Raw genomic sequence first — 21,602 nt, 5'->3', positions numbered from 1 at the left:
GCAATTAAAAGCAATAAACTGCAAATTAAACAAAAGGTTAAAAACATTACAACTCAGAGCATCCTCTTCTTATTCTTACACATATCATCTGTTCCCAGGTCAAAAGGTGCAAGTACACAGTCAGGAAACAAGCATTTATTTAAACCTCGAATGCCATCACCTAAGAGGTACAGCACTTTTGAACCATATTTGAACTTTGTTTTCCCCCCAAAAAGAATAAGATATATTTGATATTCAAATGAAATAACAACAAAAATGTGTATTTCCCCTCATGCACCTCAGTGATCCAAAATCCCTCTCAGTGAGTATATTATTTATTTCTGCTATAATTTCAAAATACATTGTTTTACTAAATTATTGTTTGTCTTACTAAAATTACTGGCTCTATTTTTAAGGATTATGATTATGAAGCTGATTACATCAACATGAATGAAGACAACGTGTATGGAAATATCTGATGAAAATGCTACACAAAACCAAAATGAGCTCTACATATTGTTTTTAAAAAGATTAACCATGTCAGACATCATTAATAATAATAAAACATTTGTCAAGCAATATTATGTAGCATCATGATGTTATGTCTAACACAATACTTAACATACATTTATGCTATATGCATTAATCTTTGGTATTTCAGATCCTTTGGGGCAGGTTGGCTGAGCAAACAACTGCTGTACCATTGTAAATTACATATGTAAATGATGCTTATTGTTTCACTTTTTTTTTTCTTTTTTTTTACTACTTTTGTACCTATTAAACATGATTTAATCATATTATTTTGTCCAATTAAAGTTTCATATTATTTCATTTTTTAACAATTATTAGCTCCTCATATTATAACAAACAAAGGAATGTAATTCCTTCCTGAAATCATTGAAGCCACGACATTTATTATTATTTTATTATTATTTATTTATTTTTATTATTTAGTTTATTTTGTTTTGTTTTTTTTATTCACTTTTATGAAACCAGTCAAATGCTCTTAGCTTGTCAGTTCAGCAATTCAGTAAATGCCAAGCAAGTGCTTTACAGTGGCAAATACAAATGTTAAATGGAATTATAAAGCTTGTTACATTTTACACAATGCAGTGAAACAAAATTTTCACACTATTTTTGGCAAATTTTCACGCAAGAATTGATCACACAAATATATGGTACACTGATACATAATAAAAAACACTATATATATATATATATATAAATTCAATACCAACTCACTGCAAAAATAAAAACTGAAAGAGTAAAAGGCACTCTAATAGAATCATAACTTATATAATGTGTTCACTTTTAAATAACATTATATAAACTAATATTATAGCTATAATATAATACTTGGTTTTAATACTTAAATTGGAAATGTTTATGTTTTTATATCTGTATATGCAGTTCTGTCGTCCTCATCAGAGCTTGAACTGCTAAGGCGGCTCTTCTGGTTATGTTTGGGTTGCTTAACAGCAGACTTGGCAGAACAAGACACTGTGGTGTAATTTACTTCTTCATCTTCTTCGCTGGTATCAGATTCCCAGTCCTTATTTGTGAATGGAACTTTTGGTACACATGCAGAAGAAACATTCTCATAATCATGGTCTGATTGGGAATTCTAGGAAGAAAAAAAAATTAAACAAATGTTCTCAATAAGCATCTGTATAAAAAAAGTGCTCCATAAAATGTCTGGTTTATCCCTATTGTGAGCAGCTGTTTGTTCTGTAGTCATAAGGTAATGCAGCCATTCTAAATAAAAATACAATTATATAAACTTTTTTCTTTATTATTTAAAAGATGAACGAGTACATCATAACTCCATCATCCAAACCACGTTTTTTGTCTTACCCTGAATTACTACAGTAAGCCTACCCTGGTGAAAAAACAGCATATGCTGGTTAGGTATGTTTTGATGCTGGTTTAAGCTTGTCCTTTGCTGGTTTATGCTGGTCCTCAGCTGGTCATGTTTGCTGGTTTGACCAGCATAAACCAGCTAAGGACCATCTTAAACCAGCATCAAAACATACCTAACCAGCATCCCAGCATCAAAACCTACTTACCAGCATATGCTAGTTTTGTCAGCAGGGTATAATAAGTATTTAATGCTTTAGAAATGTCGGGACGGATTTCGCGGGAAATTCCAAGTATATACCTTTCTCGGAAATTGCATACAAAGGCCTACGCAATTCGCCATATCCGTAAACAGAGAGAAGTAGCTTTGGTTACTGTGGCTGGAAGAAATTTTGACTATGGACCGCGCGAAGCGTCATATCAAATAACAGTTGTAAAATCAAAGGAGCCCTGAACAGAGCAGAGTTTCCCTCATGAAAAAACCAGCATATGCTGGTAGGTATGTTTTGATGCTGGAATGCTGGTTAGGTATAGGTTTTGATGCTGGTTTAAGCTGGTCCTTTGCTGATTTTTGCTGGTCATGTTGCTGGTCAAGGACCAGCATGAACCAGCTAAGGACCAGCATAAACCTACCTAACCAGCATCCCAGCATCAAAACATACCTACCAGCATATGCTGGATTTTTCACCAGGGTTACAAGCAAAAAGGAAAGTGACAGAATCCGTAACGAAGTTCTAATGCACGTTGGCTTTGGTGATGAGAACTCCCGAGATTTGAAAGAGATTACTTTTCATACTCAGTAGGTAAGATATTTTATTTAAACCTTACATAATCATGTGCCTGTCTAGCGTGTGTTTGTTGTAACGTTAACTGGAAAGAGTCATATGGGTTTATTGTTGTCTGCCTTGCTGGATTTCATTTTAAAGAAAGGACCGCGTAAATTATAGGCTACACACAATATGTCGCCAAATAACAATTAACGTCTACTTTATAAACGTCTTCAGCTGTATAAATAGTAAACGCCATATAAACGGGTTATCTCCTGAGCCTGTGTTTTGATTGCGTTTCATTCACGGAGTTTCATATCTGACAGCTTGTAAATGAAATTAATTTAGAAACATAAATGTTTCCAATTACTCATTAGAATTTCCCGCTGAGATGTACTCATTTTAGATTTCCATGTGTGCGTCCTTGTAGCAAAGCACAACCAAACTATATTCTCCTGCGTGTCCCATACAGTTTTATTTTTAACCGCTAGAGGGCAACAAACTACACAGTGTAACTCTTAAAAGAGAAGTTTACTTCCAGAACAAAAATGTACAGATGATTTACGCACCCCTTGTCATCCTTTCTTTCTTCAGTCAATAAGAAATTATGTTTATTAAGGAAAAAAAATCAGGAATTATCTCCATATAGAGGACTTAAATGGTGTCCCTAAGTTTGAACCTCCAAAATGCAGTTTAATTGCTATAAACGATCACAGACGAGGAAGAAGGGTCTTATCTAGCAAAACGATCGGTCATTTTTGAAACAAATTGACAATTTATATACTTTTTTAACCTCAAACGCTCGTCTTGTCCAAGTCTGCGTGAACTCTGTTTTTTCCCGGTTCAATACGGTCAATACATTTAGGGTATGTCAGAAAAACTCCCCTGGTGAAAAAAACCAGCATATGCTGGTAGGTATGTTTTGATGCTGGAATGTTGGTTAGGTAGGTTTTGATGCTGGTTTAAGCTGGTCCTTTGCTGGTTTTTGCTGGTCATGTTGCTGGTCAAGGACCAGCATGAACCAGCATCAAAACCTACCTAACCAACATTCCAGCATCAAAACATACCTACCAGCATATGCTGGTTTTTTTCACCAGGGTCCCGTCTTGTTTTCTTCCCCAACTTCAAAATCGTCCTATATCACTGCAGAAGAAAAAAAAAAAAAAAAAAAAAAAAAAAGCGATGTAGGGTGATTTTGATACGGAGCCCCTTAAGGGACATGGTGGTGAAAAAAATCAGAGTGAGTGAAAAAAAATTCAGGGTGGGAGGAAAAATATTTTTCAGATTTTTTTGCGTTCTCTCGCAAAACATTTGCGTTCCCTCGCAAAACTTTGCGTTCCCTCGCAAAACTTTTGCGTTCTCTCGCAAAACTTTGCGTTCCCTCGCAAAACGTTTTTGCGTTCCCTCGCAAAACTTTGCGTTCCCTCGCAAAACTTTTTTGCGTTCCCTCGCAAAACTTTTGCGTTCTCTCGCAAAACTTTGCGTTCCTCGCAAAACTTTTTGCGTTCCCTCGCAAAACTTTGCGTTCCTCGCAAAAACCAGTTGAGTTCGGACAAACACTATCTGTTTACTTTACAGCTTGTAGTGGTTCCTACATTGCACGTTCGCAATTGAGCGACTCATAGAGTTTGATTCTGAACTTGGACTCAAGTAGGCTATTATATAAATACATCAAGGCACGATTTTGGGACATTCTAAAATGTAAAACACTGTAGGACCAAGTTCAGTACACACCTTATATACCAGAATAGCTCAGTATATAAACGTAACCCGCTAAATTGCACGTTAAGCGTATCCCCCAGAAAGAAAAATTAACGGGATAATAGAGTATAAAAGGCCGAACTCGGTATAGAGTTTGTTATACATTTTAAATGTAAGAAAGCAGGTAAGCCCCGAATATGAACAGAAAGCTCTCCAATGTACCTTAGCTTAATATAAGAAGACAATGATATAAAAAGCCAACATTTTATGTTTTATTAAAAATAGGCAATTAATGAAGTAATCCATTAAACTAGTGGTTCTCAAACGTTCCAGTAGGTGGCGGCATGTGACTGTCTTAATGAGCAAGGCGTCCCGTCATTCATTCATTCATTCAATAACTAAGCAAATGGTTGTAGTTATGAATGGGTTATTAATCACGGACTCTCCGAATGGTTCAAAGCTGCAGATTAATTCAGAAACGAAACACCGCTGTTGCTTGGAGACACGCCAGTTCTGTTGCGGATTTCGTTGGAACTATTATTATTTCGTTAAATATAACAAACATCATGTGTTTAAAATGTAGGCTACATTTAAAATGTCACTTAATATTACCCTTTTTGTTGAACTGCTATAAAATAAATGTTGCATTTGCAGTCGTTTGGATATTGCATTCTCCTATTTTAAACATGAAAAACAATAACTCGCACAGGGTATTTTTCTGTATGGAAGACAGTTTTTATATTATATATATATATATATATATATATATATATATATATATATATATATATATATATATATATTTTTTTTTTTTTTTTACAGTTTTTATATATCAGCTATTTGATCGCGCCGGCGCCTCGCAGCCTGTTCATTATTTAAATAATACACAGAATCACCCAAACAGATACAAAGTTACACTAGTCAGTTTAAATAGTCTGTATTAGTCTGTGTCGTACAGCGTGAGCACCGGTCCAATCCACTGCGGCACATTTTTGTTCACTATGATTTTTTCATGTCGATATTGGAACGTACAAAGCCCGGTTAATTTAATGGTTTAGCTGCAAATACATTGTGAATATGGAAACATTTGGATTTGTGCTGAAGGAGAGCCATACGTGAGCCCATACTTTCAGTTTCGCTTTAAATTATTTATTTTAGTTTATTTATAGCTATAAGCTTATACCTATTATTATATACTGCATTATATTATATGTATTCATTAAAAATGAATAAGTTATAGTTTTTTGGTTTTAGTTTTTGGTCTGTTCTGAATACGGTTAAATTTAAAGGATTTGCTGTGAAGTGCAGGGAACTAATGGCCTAGGCTATGTGTGTTTATAATGTTGGTATTATAACACGCTGTAGGCCTGCTGGTAGTATTATTTCTGAATAAAATGGGACTAACAGGCTACGTGACTTGTTTGTTTTATTTTTCCTTTCAAAAACTTATAATGTTTTTTTAAACAAGCAGCAAACAAATTAACCATGGTTACTATACTTAAACCACTGTAACTACAAATACCGTCTTAATTCGTCCATTAGCTTCCATTAAGCGTTTTCTGTATCCTAAAGGTTTTCTGTGGGAAGAAAAGCAAGTTGCATTTATGACTGCTTTATTGAGAGTAATGCTATTAATATTAAAATTTTTATTAGTATGAATAGCATTTATTAATACCGAATTGGGCCTCCGCTGTCACTGTTTTATTACATTAATCCACATTAAGCGTTTTAGGATTTTCCCAAATCGTGCCTTAAACTATAAGCAATTAAATGACTGTATTTCTATAATAGGCCACTTGAGTTCAAGTTCAGTATAAAACTTATATGAACCGCTCCGTTGTGAACATACTGAGCTGAGTAAACAGGAAGTGTTTGTCCGAACCCAACCGGTTTTGCGAGAGAACGCAAAAGTTTTGCGAGAGAACGCAAAAGTTTTGCGAGGGAACGCAAAAAACTTTGCGAGAGAACGCAAAAGTTTTGCGAGAGAACGCAAAAGTTTTGCGAGAGAACGCAAAAGTTTTGCGAGGGAACGCAAAAAACTTTGCGAGAGAACGCAAAAGTTTTGCGAGAGAACGCAAAAGTTTTGCGAGAGAACGCAAAGTTTTGCGAGGGAACGCAAAAAAAATCTGAAAAATATTTTTCCTCCCACCCTGAATTTTTTTTTCACTCACTCTGATTTTTTTCACCACCATGTCCCTTAAGGGGTTCCGTACTTGGGGGCACCACTGAAGTCCACTATATGGAGAAAAATTCTGGAATGTTTTCCTCAAGAAACATCTTGGGTGACAAGGGGGTGAGTAAATTATCTGTACATTTTAATTATGGAAGTGAACTTTAATCCTTTAATCCTCCTTTAATATTCTCAAATTTTCTTAAATCTTACCTTTGTCTGCTTATTTTTTGACACCACAGCATAGACTGTTGAACTTTCAGGTACTCTAAAATCACAATCATACATTTAAGAGCATCATTAGTGTATTTGTCATTATATTTAAATGAGCAAGGAAATTAGGCCTATACTTTTTTTTTCTGATACCATAATGTAATTGATAACTGATAATCTGCTTTACCTTTCTTCTGGCTTATTTTGTCCCTTGAAGTCAAGAGTGACATAGTTTAGGGTAGACGTAGTTGCGTCATTGTCCATATATCCAGTTTTGTGTGGTTTTGGGGACTTTTTTCCCTGTAAGAAAAAAAAGACCACTTGTTTAGCATAAAAATGTCAGTTCTTTGTGATGACAATGTTTCAATGACCAACAACAACATTCTCTCACCTGTTTCATTTGTGGCAGTTTAATTGCAGCATACACTGTGTGGACATTAGATTTTGGCCTTAAGAGGAAAAATTAATTAATTTCATAACAAATATTGGATGTCTCCATCACTTCTGCCGCTAGTACCTTGGATTAAGGTCCTGTGCTTGTGTCGGATTTTGGGAATGGGGTGCCGGATGTGCTTGATTAACCCTTCCGTAACTAGAATCAGGAATGCCTTCCGCTGACAGATTGTCCTGGGTATTATTACGTGATCCCTAAGTGATTAAAAATTCCAAACAGAACAGGATTTATCTCTTATTAAGCAAACTGATGTATTTCATTGTTTAAAAAATGCATATTAAGGTGATTTCAATATTATAATAATGTAAGTAGTCCAGTTGCAAAACAAACAGAAGTAAAATAACCAATAAAAGTAAGTTTGACACTGTAGAAGATCGTGACAGGAATACTGGAAAAAAGCGTGATGGATCAAATGCACCGCTTTGCTGATCTAATCTTGCCTTGATGATAGTCCTGTAAAATAACAAGCACATTAACTGACAACCTCAACACCTAAAACTACTAACATGCAGATAAACTAATAAATGATACAAGCTTATTCAATTATATTTTTCACTTAAATAACATTTAGAAAAAGAGGAATGCACCTGCGTATCAGAAAGATGGCCACAACAATGAGAATCAACAGGAGAATGATGGGTAAGATGGTCTGGTAGAACACCTTAAGAGAGTTACCTAAATTAAGAGAGGTTTGGGAAAAGATCATGACATTATTTTTAAAACTCAACTCTGCATGACTTAATCTATCTATAAGTATGTAATATTGACAGCTTGATATAGTTGATATAGGTATTGCAGTCCAAATTTAAAACATTGGAAAAGGGGTTGCCAGATTGAGATCACGCAACAGGAATGAGCCGTTGTGCTGTAAGTTAATTTATGAGTGTTTTAACACTTTGGTCATAGAGCTTTTTAGATGGATGATGAGACATTAGAATCAGCTAGAATCTGGGATCTCTGACCTAGTTCGTTATGCTGTGTTTTCCACTAACTGGCAACCTGGGGTGTTGAAATACCATTGGCAGTGGATGGAATCACACATTTCAAAGTAGAATAAATGGCTGTAGCATTACTGTAGCAATACTATGGTATTGTTATGTGCTCATTAAGGTTAATGGAAATATATCATACTTGAAAGATATTATTAAAATATTAGTGAAATAATTGCTTGGTCATCATGGTTACTACAAAGAGGACCATGTCTAAAGTCTAGCAGAAGTTTTTCTAGAATAGTTAAATGCAGCTGCCATTTTATTCCTATTTGAGTTATTTGATAAATGAATTTTTTTTTTATACTCACTGCTGATAAACAATATGATGTTTTTGGATCGCGAATTTCCGATATCATTATCTGCTGTACAGTAATACGTTCCAGGGTTCTGAGGCTGAGCGGTGAAGTTCTGCTCGTGTGACAGTACGGTTTTGTTGTCCTCTTCTCTGTACCATTTGAAGACTGTGACAGGAGGATACGCATCTGCACTGCAGGTCAGATGGACTGGAAACTCCCAAGTTGAAGTTGTCATGTTATGGACAATATTTATGTTTGGGGCATCTATAGAAAGCAGGCAAATGGACATAAATATTCATTACATTTGGTAGATGGAAGGCATTGATTATGCAAATTATTGTTATAATTGAAAGTCCTCGCCAACAAAAAATTTGGACTGTGTAATATTAACCCAGCTATCATAACAAAGTAATTCATTAGACTGCTAAAACTATTAAAAAAAATTTGTGACAATCTTTGATCTATCAGAAAAGTAAAATTTTTAAAATGAGGCGTTTTTGCCTTTGAAAGCTTAAGTATGTTGAGAATACTCACATTTCACCTTGATCTCCACTAATGAAGATTCTGTTTTTCCAATGGCATTTTGAGCAATACAGATGTACTGACCAGAGTCTGAGATTTTCAGAGAATTAAATTGTAGTTTCTGTTCATGTCCGACTGTATTTTTCGCTCCATTGAAGTGTTTCTTCCACTCAAATGAGGACAGAGGTTTGGCGCAGGCTTTACATGTAAGGACCAGCTCACTTCCAAATGCTTGTTCTCCTTTAATACTTGCAGTCACATTTTTGGGTACATCTATATAAACATGACATATGTGAAGATGAAACCCAGATTATTTAGGTAAAGTAATGCTCAAAGTCCTATTGATTAGTTTGGTCACTTTCAAGTAAAATTAAAGCATCTCACGTCCTTCAAAAGTCCTTGAAACGGCTTTTAAATAATTAAAAATTTGTCATTATATTACTTACACAACACAGTTAGCTCTTGTTTAATATCATTTTTTCCCTCTTTATTTTCCGCTTTGCAAGTGTACATTCCTGCATCTGACTCAGTGACATTCAAGTAGACACACAACGTGTTTGCAGATGCTGTGCTGTTTCTTCGGTTTTTCCTGAATATTACTTAGATCACCCTGAGGTCCTGTCACTGTGAGTTGTGACTTGGGAAAGCTTTGAACTGTGCAGATAATGGAGATCACATCAAACTTTCTCACTTCCACTTTCATGACCAAACTAAGATTAGATGGAGGATCTGCAGATTTAAAAAAAAAAAAAAAAGACAAAATTATTTAGCTATTTGTGAAATCATTTATTTTGATTAGTTAAAATATAGATTTTAGAGCAAAACAGACTTACAAAGCACATCAGCTTTAATAGTGTGTGATCTTGTACCAATAGTGTTGGTAACATCACATGTGTACTGCCCTGCATGTTGAATGGTCACTTTCTCAATTTTTAACTCTTTATTATTCATTGATAATGAGAAAGAAGACAGTCCAGGTGTGTGCTTCCATGTGTACGAGTGTGGCTGAGGGTTAGATTCAGCTGAGCAAGTCAAAGTCAGTGTACTGCCCACTTTTACAGAGGTTGTGCCCTCTATTTTGATGTTTCTTGGTAAATCTGTGAGAGAAAAAAAAAAAAAAAAAAAGAAAATTTAGAAGTGTATTGTCACAGTGCAACATATTTAAAAAATCAGGCAGGTTATGATAACAATATATAATTTATATAACTTATTTATGTGAATAGATTTATCATCTAACATGCTTTTGATAATTTGCATTTAAATTAGTTTACTTTGCAGAAGTTTTCTAAATGAAAATGAGTAACATTAACTTTTAACTTTATGAGTTACCTTTTAGAGTTTGATTTCATAATTAGCATTTTTTGTCATAAACATATTTATTTGTTGATGGTACAAATACATTTTAAAAATTGTGCTGCAAATAATGCAATACTTACACTTTACATGTACACTGATTTCATTCGATTTCACTGTTTTTATCCCATTATCAGCCTCGCAATGATAAGATCCTTTGTGATCTGCAGTAACTTTATTGATGATTAATGTCTCGTTGGTTTCACTCTGGGCTTGGGAATTTTTGTACCATGTAAACTGATAGACTGCTGGGTTACTTTTCTGGACTAAACACTTCAGTGTCAGTTTGTCTCCCTCTGTGAGATCATTAATGTTGACAGGATGTTGCACTGTGACACCTTGTGGACCATCTGAAAAATGCAGTATGCAGGCACAAGAAAAGTAAATTTTTTTTTTTTTTTAAAATAAAAGTATTTTAACAGATGAAGCACTGAAGTTCATAATCTTCATGAGGTTCTTCAAAGGTAGGCCTATATGTTTACATAAAACATTACACTCACACTTGACATCAATTTGAATGATATTTGATTTCTCTGCTCCATACTTGTTTTTAGCTTCACAATAATATGCCCCACTGTCTTCTGGTTTCACATGAATTAGTTTCCAGTCAGACATTTGTTGAGACTCTTCTAGTTTCTCTTTTTTAAACCATGTGAAGCTGACATCAGGGCGAATTCTGGTGGTGCAGGAGAGAGTGATTGAATCTCCCTCCTTTACATCTTCAGAGCTCATTGTTGCTTTTGTCTCTTTAGGTGCATCTAAAGGGGGAAAAAAAAATGAAGATAGCTGCTGGGAATAATGCTTAGTCTTTGACTGTGTACAGTAAATATACAGTGTTTGTTCTTAAACGCATAATGCACACACACATTCCACAGACAGTGTGATATTCCTGATCTGCCAGCTGTCCTCACTCCTCCCTGGACGACAAGACAGAGTTCTGTTGTCATCCTTCCATGTCAAATTCAGTTTCAATTCAGTGACTTTTCTGCCACCTTCTTTTTCTTCAGTCTCTGTGATCATATCAGTTGACAAGGAGGACGTCCATTTTTCCTTTTGTTCTGATGTATGGACGAGCCACTCAGGATATAAATCGCAGGAACCAGATGTGGAACAGTGAACAGTGAATTCATCTGACTCACTGAGTGGATTTTTCAGCTCAGATGGTTCAAGGTGCACCTTACAAGGATTGTCTGAAAAGAATATGGAGTGAGAACAGGTGATCTAGAACCTTAACATTTTTTTTCCAGAAAATAAATGTTATCTCACAATTACAAATTCTGAGAAAAGACATCAGATTTCTGAGATATAAACTCACAGTTCTGAGAAGAAAAGTACAATTTGTTAAAAATGTAAAAATAAAAAGTTGTAACTGTGAGTTAAAAAGTCACAGTTGTTTTTTTCCTGTTATTCTGTGACAAAGTTTGACTTTTTCCCCACTAATGCAAGTTTATATCACATGATTCAGACTTTTCTTCTCAGAATTGCGAGTTAACTTATTTAACTTTTTTCTCAAGTTTATATCTTGCAATTTAAAATTATAAGAAAAAAAGACAGATTTGTGAAATATGATAAATATCAAGAAAAAAAGTGGCATCTTTATGAAGACTTCAAACATATGAACTATTTTATTAACTATTTTATTACTTTCTATTTGAAATTTTAGGTTTTAGTTTTAACTTTCTGATAAATATCAGTTTTATTTTCCACAAAAAAGAAAGAGATGAGGGAGTAAATGAAGACATAATTTTCTTAAGAAAAACAACCTTTAAGAAAACATCAAATGAATCCCATTCAATAAATCATATCTCACCTTTAACCGTGAGAGACATAGGAATTACTCATGTACTTTTCGTATGAACCAATATATCTAAACGTGTAGTTCCCACTGTCTGTCTTTTGTAGTTTGGTGATTCTTAAATCACATTTTATCCAGTACTTTTCTTGCTGCTTCAGTGACGTTGCATTAGTGATGTATTCCACTCTGCTGGAGTAATCCTGTGATTGTGGGCGCTCTGTTATGTTACTGTATACAATAGTCCCATTAAACTTTTTGGATGCTGCATCATATTCTGGATCTTTAAACCACAACAGTGTATGTACATTTTTGTGCTTTTGAAATCTGTAAGTACAGGGGATGGTCACAGATGATCCTTCATTAGCTTTTTCTGTTTTTTTAGACACAGTAATTAGCTGTTTATATAAGCTGTTGACAGAGCCCATAAGAAGAACTGCAAGAAAAGCAACATCACTGATACATTCATGTATATTGTTGTTAAATAAGGACAATCATTTACAAAAGTCAGCATGTTCAGTATATAATCCAGATAATACACACCAAATAGAAGCAGAGAAATCACCTTATGAGCCATCATTCTGTCTGCTGCTAATTGAATAAAGACAGTTATATTATTCTGTTGAGCTCCAGTGTCTTTAGAACAAACTTCAAAAAAGCACATTTGGTGTTTGTTGTTGTGTGTGGGTGAATATGTGTATTTTGGTAGTCACAGAATGAGTCAGTCTGTTTCTTCGAAGCCTTAAAGGTGATGGTTCTTCATCCAGCAAGAAAAGTGTGTTAGACGTACTGAGATGCAAGCAGCTATATTGTCAGATCATCAGGATGGAATGAGAGGTAGAGGTGAGTGTCATCAGCTTAGCAGTAATATGAAAAGCCATGTTTCTGAATGACAGAACCTAGTGATGCCATAAACAGAGAAAAGAAGTGGTCTAAGAACTGAGCCCTGAGGTACTAGTAGCTTTATGTTGCAACTTGGACAGGACTGGTCCACCTACATGTTTGACCATGGAGATGGTGTTCTTCTGCTTATGATCTTTGCACCAGACATATTGCTGATCCATGGTTTTCTCAGTGCAATGATGCAGACAGAAGCAGACTTTTTTTGTGTATGCTGTTTCTGCAGTTAACACTGCAGACAGAAGCAGATTTTTTTTTTTTTTTTACAGTCCGTTAAACGTTCTCACTTTGGTTAAAGTTCAACAAGGCAGGAAATGGAAAATCCAACATTTGCAAACTGTAGCAAAATATGTCTGATGTTTAAAAAAACCCAAAAAGGAATAGACTGGGACAAAAAACTGGCTTTTATCTACCAGTTTATCACAAACCCCTTATAATATTATCACTCACATAGCCTATACAAAGTATTTAACACAGTTACCATCACTCAGGTGGTTAAATTCATCCTCTTTAAATGACTGGGCTTGCCTCCATTCTTTGATCAAGTTACATTTTTACATACAGGTCATAATCTATAGCTATGCTCTACATGGCTGGGAGGGCAAAAAAAAAACTTGCATTCTTACTGACTCTGTCCCAATTAGTATCGCTATACTTTTCCCCAACCTGTCTGATACTGGAATCATCACAACCAATATTCTGTTTGTGCTGATTTTGAAATGCAATTGTGATCATTTGAAATTAATAAGACATTTTTTTCATTCTTTTGACCTCTTCATCACTGCTTTCTTACGTTTTTGCTTTGGGACACTGGACAAGTGGCTTTTTGCATCCATCATGTTCTTCACGTTGTTAACATCATGCATGCTGTATTTTAAAGTTACAAGAGAGTAAGTTCTCTTTCACTAATAGTTTTTAAACAAATTTACAGATTTTAATTTTAATGCTTAAAACGTGTTGGTGTATATAGGACAAAATAAACAAATAATTAAAAAAATAATAATAATCATTTAAAAAGTGGTGATTTGGAGCCTCCTAGCGTCCTTGTGGGTCTATACACTCTTAAAAATAAAGGTGCTTGACGCTGCCGTAGAACCTTTTTTGTCTAAATGGTTCCATACAGAACCTTTAACATCTGAAGAACCTTTCTGTTCACAACAGGTTCTTTGTGATTAAAAGAAGGTTCTACAGATTATAAAAAGGTAAGAAAGAGATGGTTCTTTAAAGAACCTTTGACTGAATGGTTCTTTATGGAACCAAAAGTGGTTCCATAAAGCATCGCTATTTTTAAGAGTGTATGCCAGACATGCTCTGCACCTCAATAATGTAATTTTCATTTTTAGCAAATTTCATCATAAAATTAACACGTTATTTGTTTGCTGATGGTACAAATATATAGAAAAAGTGCTGCAAATAATGTAATACTCATTACAGGTACCCAGAGTCCATTATTCCAGTTTTTATTCCATACAGCTTGGCAATGATAAGATTCTCTGCAGTAACTTTCCTGATGATGAATGTCTCACTGGTTTCACGCTGGGCTTGGGAATTTATGTGCTACTTAAACTGATGTACTGCTTGGTTACTTTTCTGTAACTATTATATAATATCAGTTTTGGATATAATATCTCTATTTAATATTGCATATTGGTGTGTCTTAACATGTTATTTTAATGTATTATCTCATTTATTAGCACACTGGTTTGAGTGATTCCGTTGATTCAAGTACTGCTAACCACAAGTGGTCCCCATTATCGACGCTTTTATCAATGATCGACGTAAGTACAGACCACAAACACAGAAAAAAAAAAATGTTTAATAGCTTAATATTACCTGTAGATTGAAAGAATTATTGTTCTGATAAGGCTCTGAAAACAACCTATTCTTGCTAGAATTAAAGCAAAACCTGGCCGTTTGGATATGTCAGTGGTTTGTGGCTAAAACCAGAAGAAAGAAACACATACAAATGTATTGTGGCCTTTGTATTTCTTTGTATTTCCCGGATGATTATTGTAATTCAGATGTATGAGGGTTTGGTGTTGCACATTGAATTGAACTTTTGACAGTTTTCCTTTCCTTTTTCCTCCTTAATGAACCAGAAGTCTCACCCATAGGCTTACTTCCTGCATGAAAGTAAAAGATGGATACCATAATAAATGAGAAATGCTGTAAATTCTACATACAGTATACTGTCTCAAGCCAACCAGCTTTCAGTATTACATAGTGTCTAAGTTGTTTGTGTGACGCATTGTAAAAACATAACATTTTAACCAGTGTTTTCAGAGCTTCTAATAGGTATAGCGTGTCAATGATATTGTGTCAAGCTAATATAGTTTTATCATGGCTATCAGTGTAGGGTCCCAACTGCTGTCCCTTACCACAACATTGATTTAAAAGCTAGCCATAACATTACATAATTGTAATTTTATGGATTAATAATGAATCCCTTTCAATTAGGAATGTCTCTCCTTTTTATTTAAGTGAACAGGTTAAAAATCTACTTGATACTTGAGAATGTTTTTCCATTTACTATTCTTTGGTTTTATACACCCAATTTACCTACTGAAGACCCTGTCTTGTGCACAAATAAAATAAAGAAATTGCAAAATGATATTTAAGAATGATTTAATTACAATTTAATGCATTTTAATACATTTTAATTTTAATCACTTTGCCTACTCAGGTGTAAATTTGCAAAAAAGTGTTGCAACAATGTGAATGTGTAGCTGACAGATGTGGCTTTATTGTATTTAAATTTTGGCTTTCTAATACAAACAGTCTCTAAAAACTAAAGGAAGTGCTGCAAGCGTTTCCGCTCACCACTACTGTACAAAACAAACACGAAACAATTAAATTTGTGTATTCAGATGTGCGTGTTGATGATCGAAATGTGTCGTTAATTTTCAGCACTAATTTAAGATTAAATGAGCAATATATGGTTTGTGGAAAGGTAAGGATGAAGCGATTTGTAAGAGTCAGCGATTTTGGACACATTATTAAAAATTAACATACTTAACAAGTTGCAAAAGTGAGTATATTTTAGATATACATATATATTTAAATAAAAGATTTATTAACTATAACCACAAGTGGTCCCCCTTATCGCCACTTTTATCAATGATCACCGTAACAGACCACAAAAATAGAAAAAATGTGTAATAGCTTAATATTCCGTGTAGATTGAAAGAAGTATTGTTCTGATAAGGCTCTGAAAATGACGTATTCTTGCTAGAACTAAAGCAAAGGTTAACCTGGCCGTTTGGATATATCAGTGGTTTGTGGCTGAAACCAAAACAAAGAAACACATACAAATGTATTGTGGCCTGTGTCTTTGTATTTCCTGTATGATTACTGAAATTCAGATGTATGAGGGTTTGGTGTTGCACATTGAATTGAACTTTTGACAGCTTTGTAAAAAGCTGTGCAATATGAGAAGGAAATGAAAGGTTCAATGAAATCCACGTGGTCATGAACGTGAAAGGCATTAAAAGAGAACAAGAAACAGAACTGACTTTTATTTATTTTTATTTTTTTTTAAATAGCAGAAGTGTCCTTTAGGTGCCCTTAAAGTAAGTCTAAACAAAATTCTTATGATAAATCAACTCTATACAGACATTTTACAACAGAGATGCAAACTTGTCACCTTTGGACAAAAATAGACATTCTGAATCCAAAATATGTCATTTGTGTAGATCTGATTGGAGATTTTTATTGTACAACAGATACTGTGCAGTGCAGTGTTATTAACGCAGTTACTACTTTTTTAAAATTATTTTTTAAAATTTAAGTTTAACAATGTAATAAAATAAATGTATTATTATTATTATTATTATTATACAGACATAGGGTTCCATAAAAACAATAATGTGAATGTTGAATTAAAAGAAAAAAAAGTAGTTATATGGTGAGATTTTCTCTATATCCTCATGGTAAAATTGGCTAAATCTGCATTTGAAACCTTTTTTTTTTTGTTGTTTTGTTTTTTTAATTTGGGGGTCATAAATTTGCATCTGTAATGGGCATTTATGACAGTTAATCCTTAAAAATGAACTGGATTGAAATCTAGCATTATAAGGCATATTAATCAACTAAATAATGAAAATTAAGAAGTTATTCTTTTTAAATAAAAAATATTGCTTATAGTCCATTCCTGTAGGCTAGTCCATTTAGGTACCATTCCAAGTTGATTGTACAGCAATATTGCAGTTGCATGTATTGAGTACTGTTTAATCTACTGTCCCTCCCCTGTTACTATAGCAACCACTTTCTCAGCATCAGCACCCATATCGTCAATAGCAGTGTTGAGCGCCTGCAGCATAACGGTGAAAGATCGGCTGACGGATCTGGCGTGTCTCGGCATGGCGAGTTCCACAAGTCTGGTGGTTGCAGTGCTGGTGTCTTTCTCGGCCTCCGCGAGTCGTCTTTTAACTTCGCTCTTGCTCACCTCCACAGACAGAGCGCAGGTCCGCAGGGCCTTGAGCCTGGCAGGGTTGAGACCTCGCTGCCTCGCCAGTTGCTCAAGAGACTCGTCGTCCAGGCAAAGCGAGATCTGAGCCTTGGTCAGAATCCGTATGGCCACCGTAGCGTCCACCATGGAAGCCACCAAAGGTACGGGAATGGCAGAAACGCCTCCGGATAATGAAGCGGCGGCCCACACCAGTGCCTTGAAGGCATCTTTTTTCTGAGTGACCATGGAGTTGGAGAATGTAGGAAGTGCTAGAAGCAGCGCATGCGATCTGATCTCTGGAAGGTCACCTCGCATGACTTCTAAAAACTTTAGAAAGTCCAGCTTCTCCAAAGCTGAAGGTTGCACCAAAAACACCTTGGGCAGAGGAACACCTTCTGCCTTGAGCACTTCTAAACTTGCCGTCTTCTTTGCCTCCAATGTTTTCTCAGTATCCTTCACGGATGCTAATAAAATGAAGTAAATGGTCTCTTTCTGTAGTGACCTAACTTCCCTCCAAACCGCCACGCTGTTAACATTAGGTCTGTCTGTGAATGTGATAATGATAGCATTGTATCTCATCACTTTGAACCGCTCTATATAATCCTCGGCCTCAAAAGAAGCATCGCTAGAGATGGATGGCAGATCCCAGAGACGAAAGTCAGGATGCTTGGGGTTGGGGTATACAGCTAGTTCTTCTGGAGCAGAAGATGATGGAGAGCAGGCTGCTCCTTCATCTTCTTGGCTCAGCCCTCTAAGGGAGTTTATAAAAGTGGCTTTTTCTGCATTTCTGTCCCCAGTGATTGCAATGTTGATTCTGCTGATAAGCATGTCCTCCAATGCATCTCTTATATCCGAAATGTTGTTCTTCTCGATGGACTCCTTTAGTGTTTCCAATAGGTTAAGACTCCTTAACACATCAGCCATGTCTGGTAGTTGATAACTAATCTACAAATACAAAGACATGTTATTTGCAGTGTTTGAAAGCAGCATTGGTGTTATGTGTGGTTACTTTGGGGTCTGTAAGATTTTGTATTTTTATTCAGCAAGGATGCATTAAATTGATCAAAATTGACAGTATTATTGTTTTACAAAAGTGTACATTCCAAATAAATGCTGCTCTTTTGAACTTTCTATTAATCAGAAATCCTAAAGACATAGAAATGTTAAGGAGCAAAACTGTTTTAACGTTGATAATAACAAGAAATGTTTCTTGAACAGCAAATCAGCATATTAGATTGATATCTTGAATATATGTGACCCTGGATTTATACATCATTTGTAAGCTAAATAAATAAGCTTTCCATTGATGTGTGGTTTGTTATGATAGGACAATATTTGGTCGAAATACAGCTATTTGAAAATCTGTAATCTGAGGGTGCAAAATAATCAAAATATTGAGAAAATCACCTTTAAAGTTGTCCAAATAAAGTTCTTAGCAATGCATATTACTAATCAAAAATTAAGTTTTGATATATTTACAGTTTGGAATAAAATTTACAAAATACTTCACTTGATCTTGATCTTCTCTTAATATCCTAATGATTTTGGCATAAAAGAAAAATCAATAATTTTGACCCATACAATGTATTGTAAGATATTGCTACAAATACACCCGTATGACTGGTTTTGTGGTCCAGGGTCACATTTATTTAAATAGAAAATAGTTCATTTGAAATTGTAATTATATTTCACTGTTTTTACCTTATATTTGATTAAATAAATATTTGAGACAGAAAGACTTTTTTTTTTTTCAAAAACATTAAAAAACCCCTAAACATAAAAACCCTTAACTTTTGAGTGCTAATGAAAAAAATAACAAATTCATAAATATATATATATATAAAAATCTATTACAAATCACAAAGAATCATAATATTTATTATGTAAATTAGGGCTTCAAAACGATTAGTCGTGATTATTCTGTTCAAAATAAAAGTTTATGTTTACATACTATACAGTATGTGTGTGTACTGTGTATAGTTGTCATGTGTGTATATATTAATATGCACACATACATGTATATATTAAGGAAAAATGTGTTAGATTCATATATAAAATATGTATATTTATATGATATATAAAGTATATACAAGTGTAAATACAAATATTTATTTAAATATGTACATATGTGTTTATTTATATATACATAATAAATATACACAGTACACACACATATAAGCATACAGTTTTTATTTTAAATCAATTAATCACGACTAATCATTTTGCAGCCCTAGTGTAAATAATAAAATATAAATTAAAATTTACTTAACAAAAAAAATATTGTACTATTTTATCAAATTTTATATCAAAGACAGACAAACATTAGCAATAATAATACATTTATTTAAAATAAATGTAATTTATTTACTGACAGATATAAAATCTAGTAGCTCTACAAATACAGTTGCATTTAAACATTACATATTGCACAATCAAATGCATGTTTAGAGCAAGAAAATTATTTTGAATTTCAAAAACCAGCATGCCAAGCATAATACTGCCAGAAATAAAAGAACCTCAGCAAACTGAAGGTGAAAATATGTTACTTACTAACACATTTCTTTCTTAATTTGTTACTGTAAGTAGGAGTAATGCAGTAATATAAATGAGCATGAGTATATCACTAAATAACAGCTTAGAAGTGATTTTTGGTACATCCATTCTAACACATACCTTCTTTCAGATCATACAGGATGACAGCCAGTGTGGTGGACCACAGAAAAATGGTTGAAAATACCAAACCACACAAGACAACCGAGACACTAACACTCTCACAGGCTATTTAAGGATTCCCTGTAGTGTGTGGAACATTCTAATCCTGTTATCTAAGGCCTAATCCAGATCTCACACACGTCATCCCAGAGGAGCAACAAGCAGGTGAGCTGGTTTACAATTTCTGAGGAATCAGCTAATATCAAAACATAGACACTTTTAGACAAATGTAAAGAATTTGAATTACTTTTCAGTGCTAGACCAACAATATACCCCCTAAAACAGAGTAAGCCTGAACATACCATATCATGTTAAAAAATGTTGTTGATCTGTTAAAGGTTTGTGGGTTCCCACAGTTTGTGGGTTTAAGGCCTGTTATTTTATCTTTATTTGTATATGTTGGTGTTGCTTGTGTCTTCACAGTTAGTTATTTGTTGTGTGATGGTGCTTTTTATGGTGATTCGGGTTTGTGGATTAAGTGTTAAGGCCTGTGTGACTCTGTGAAAATTTTGCAACACATCTTTGCATTTGCTGTCAGTTGCAAAAATTGCAGACGTCACTTTAGGTCAAGAATCCTTGATTGCGAAATCACCAAAGCCCTGTATGTAGACAAATAATAACTCCATATAACAGTTTTAAATGCTATTTCTGGTGTCATTTTATATTAACAATTTAAATGCTTAATTAATTATGAATTTGACACTTTTGTACTAATAAAAGCAATGAAGCTGAAGGTAACTATATCTTTTGCAGTTTCAGGAACTTGAAAGCAAACAGGAAATTACCATTTTCACACAATTAAAAAAAAAATGAACAGACATTGGAAAATAATCTAATGAAGTTGTAACCACCAGCAATTAATGCTAGACACAAAAAGGCTAAAAAATAATACATTCTATATTTCCTAAGCATCTGAACATAATATACAGTACTGTGCAAAAGTCTTAGGCCACTAGTATTTTCACCAGCTAAAAAATGGTTTAAAGTAAGTTATTTCTATCTTTTGCTGTAGTGTGTCAGTAAAAAATATCGGTTTACATTTCCAAACATTCTGTTTGCCATTATTTGTAAGATCTGATCTCACCATCATCCAGTCTGTCTCTGGAATGACATGAAGAAACAGACAAACTGAGACAGACTAAATCCAGAAAAACTGTGGCAACATCTCCAAGATGTTTTGAGTAACCTACCTGCAAAGCTACCTGAAAAACTATGCACAAGTGTACCTAGGGCAAAAGCTGCTTTAAACGCAAAGGATGGCCACATAAAATGCTTATTTATTTTAGGTAATAGAAGTTCATTGATAAAGAAAATCTATTTATGACATTGTTTTTGACAGCATCCTCATTTTATGTGCCTAACTGCCTAAAAATTTTAACAGTACTGTAGCTTTGTAGGTATAGGTCTCTTAAAGCATCTTGTACATGTTGCCACAGTTCTTCTGGAT

At 34.3% G+C, this 21,602-nt stretch overlaps 2 protein-coding genes across 2 annotated transcripts; both read right to left on the bottom strand.

Annotated features, from left to right (window-relative positions):
• Window positions 1-928: 928 nt before the first annotated feature.
• On the bottom strand, window positions 929-12,529 carry si:dkey-24p1.1 (uncharacterized protein LOC556718 homolog). Its single transcript, XM_051101788.1, is given in 17 exon segments — window positions 929-1,603; window positions 6,688-6,742; window positions 6,875-6,987; window positions 7,079-7,136; window positions 7,205-7,335; window positions 7,531-7,594; window positions 7,729-7,816; window positions 8,442-8,693; window positions 8,964-9,224; window positions 9,398-9,536; window positions 9,538-9,680; window positions 9,785-10,048; window positions 10,388-10,654; window positions 10,805-11,062; window positions 11,171-11,494; window positions 12,115-12,134; window positions 12,136-12,529. Coding segments are annotated over 17 exon segments (3,066 nt in total). The 5' UTR covers window positions 12,525-12,529; the 3' UTR covers window positions 929-1,363.
• A 4,022-nt stretch (window positions 12,530-16,551) lies between these two features.
• On the bottom strand, window positions 16,552-21,596 carry irgq2 (immunity-related GTPase family, q2). Its single transcript, XM_051101793.1, has 2 exons — window positions 20,117-21,596; window positions 16,552-18,388 (listed from the first exon to the last, which is right to left on the bottom strand). Exon 2 carries the CDS (start codon window positions 18,365-18,367, stop codon window positions 17,228-17,230), a length of 1,140 nt encoding a protein of 379 aa, XP_050957750.1. The 5' UTR covers window positions 18,368-18,388; window positions 20,117-21,596; the 3' UTR covers window positions 16,552-17,227.
• Window positions 21,597-21,602: the final 6 nt, after the last annotated feature.

Source organism: Labeo rohita, unplaced genomic scaffold (assembly GCF_022985175.1).
Source record: "Labeo rohita strain BAU-BD-2019 unplaced genomic scaffold, IGBB_LRoh.1.0 scaffold_171, whole genome shotgun sequence".
Classification (NCBI taxonomy): Eukaryota; Metazoa; Chordata; class Actinopteri; order Cypriniformes; family Cyprinidae; genus Labeo; species Labeo rohita.
The sequence above is the reverse complement of the archived record's forward strand: the minus strand, read 5'-3'. Positions and strand labels throughout refer to the sequence as shown.

What these genes read in the sequence shown, in the direction of transcription:
- irgq2 (XM_051101793.1), bottom strand. Translation starts at nt 18,367, where the DNA reads ATGGCTGATGTGTTAAGGAGTCTTAACCTATTGGAAACACTAAAGGAG.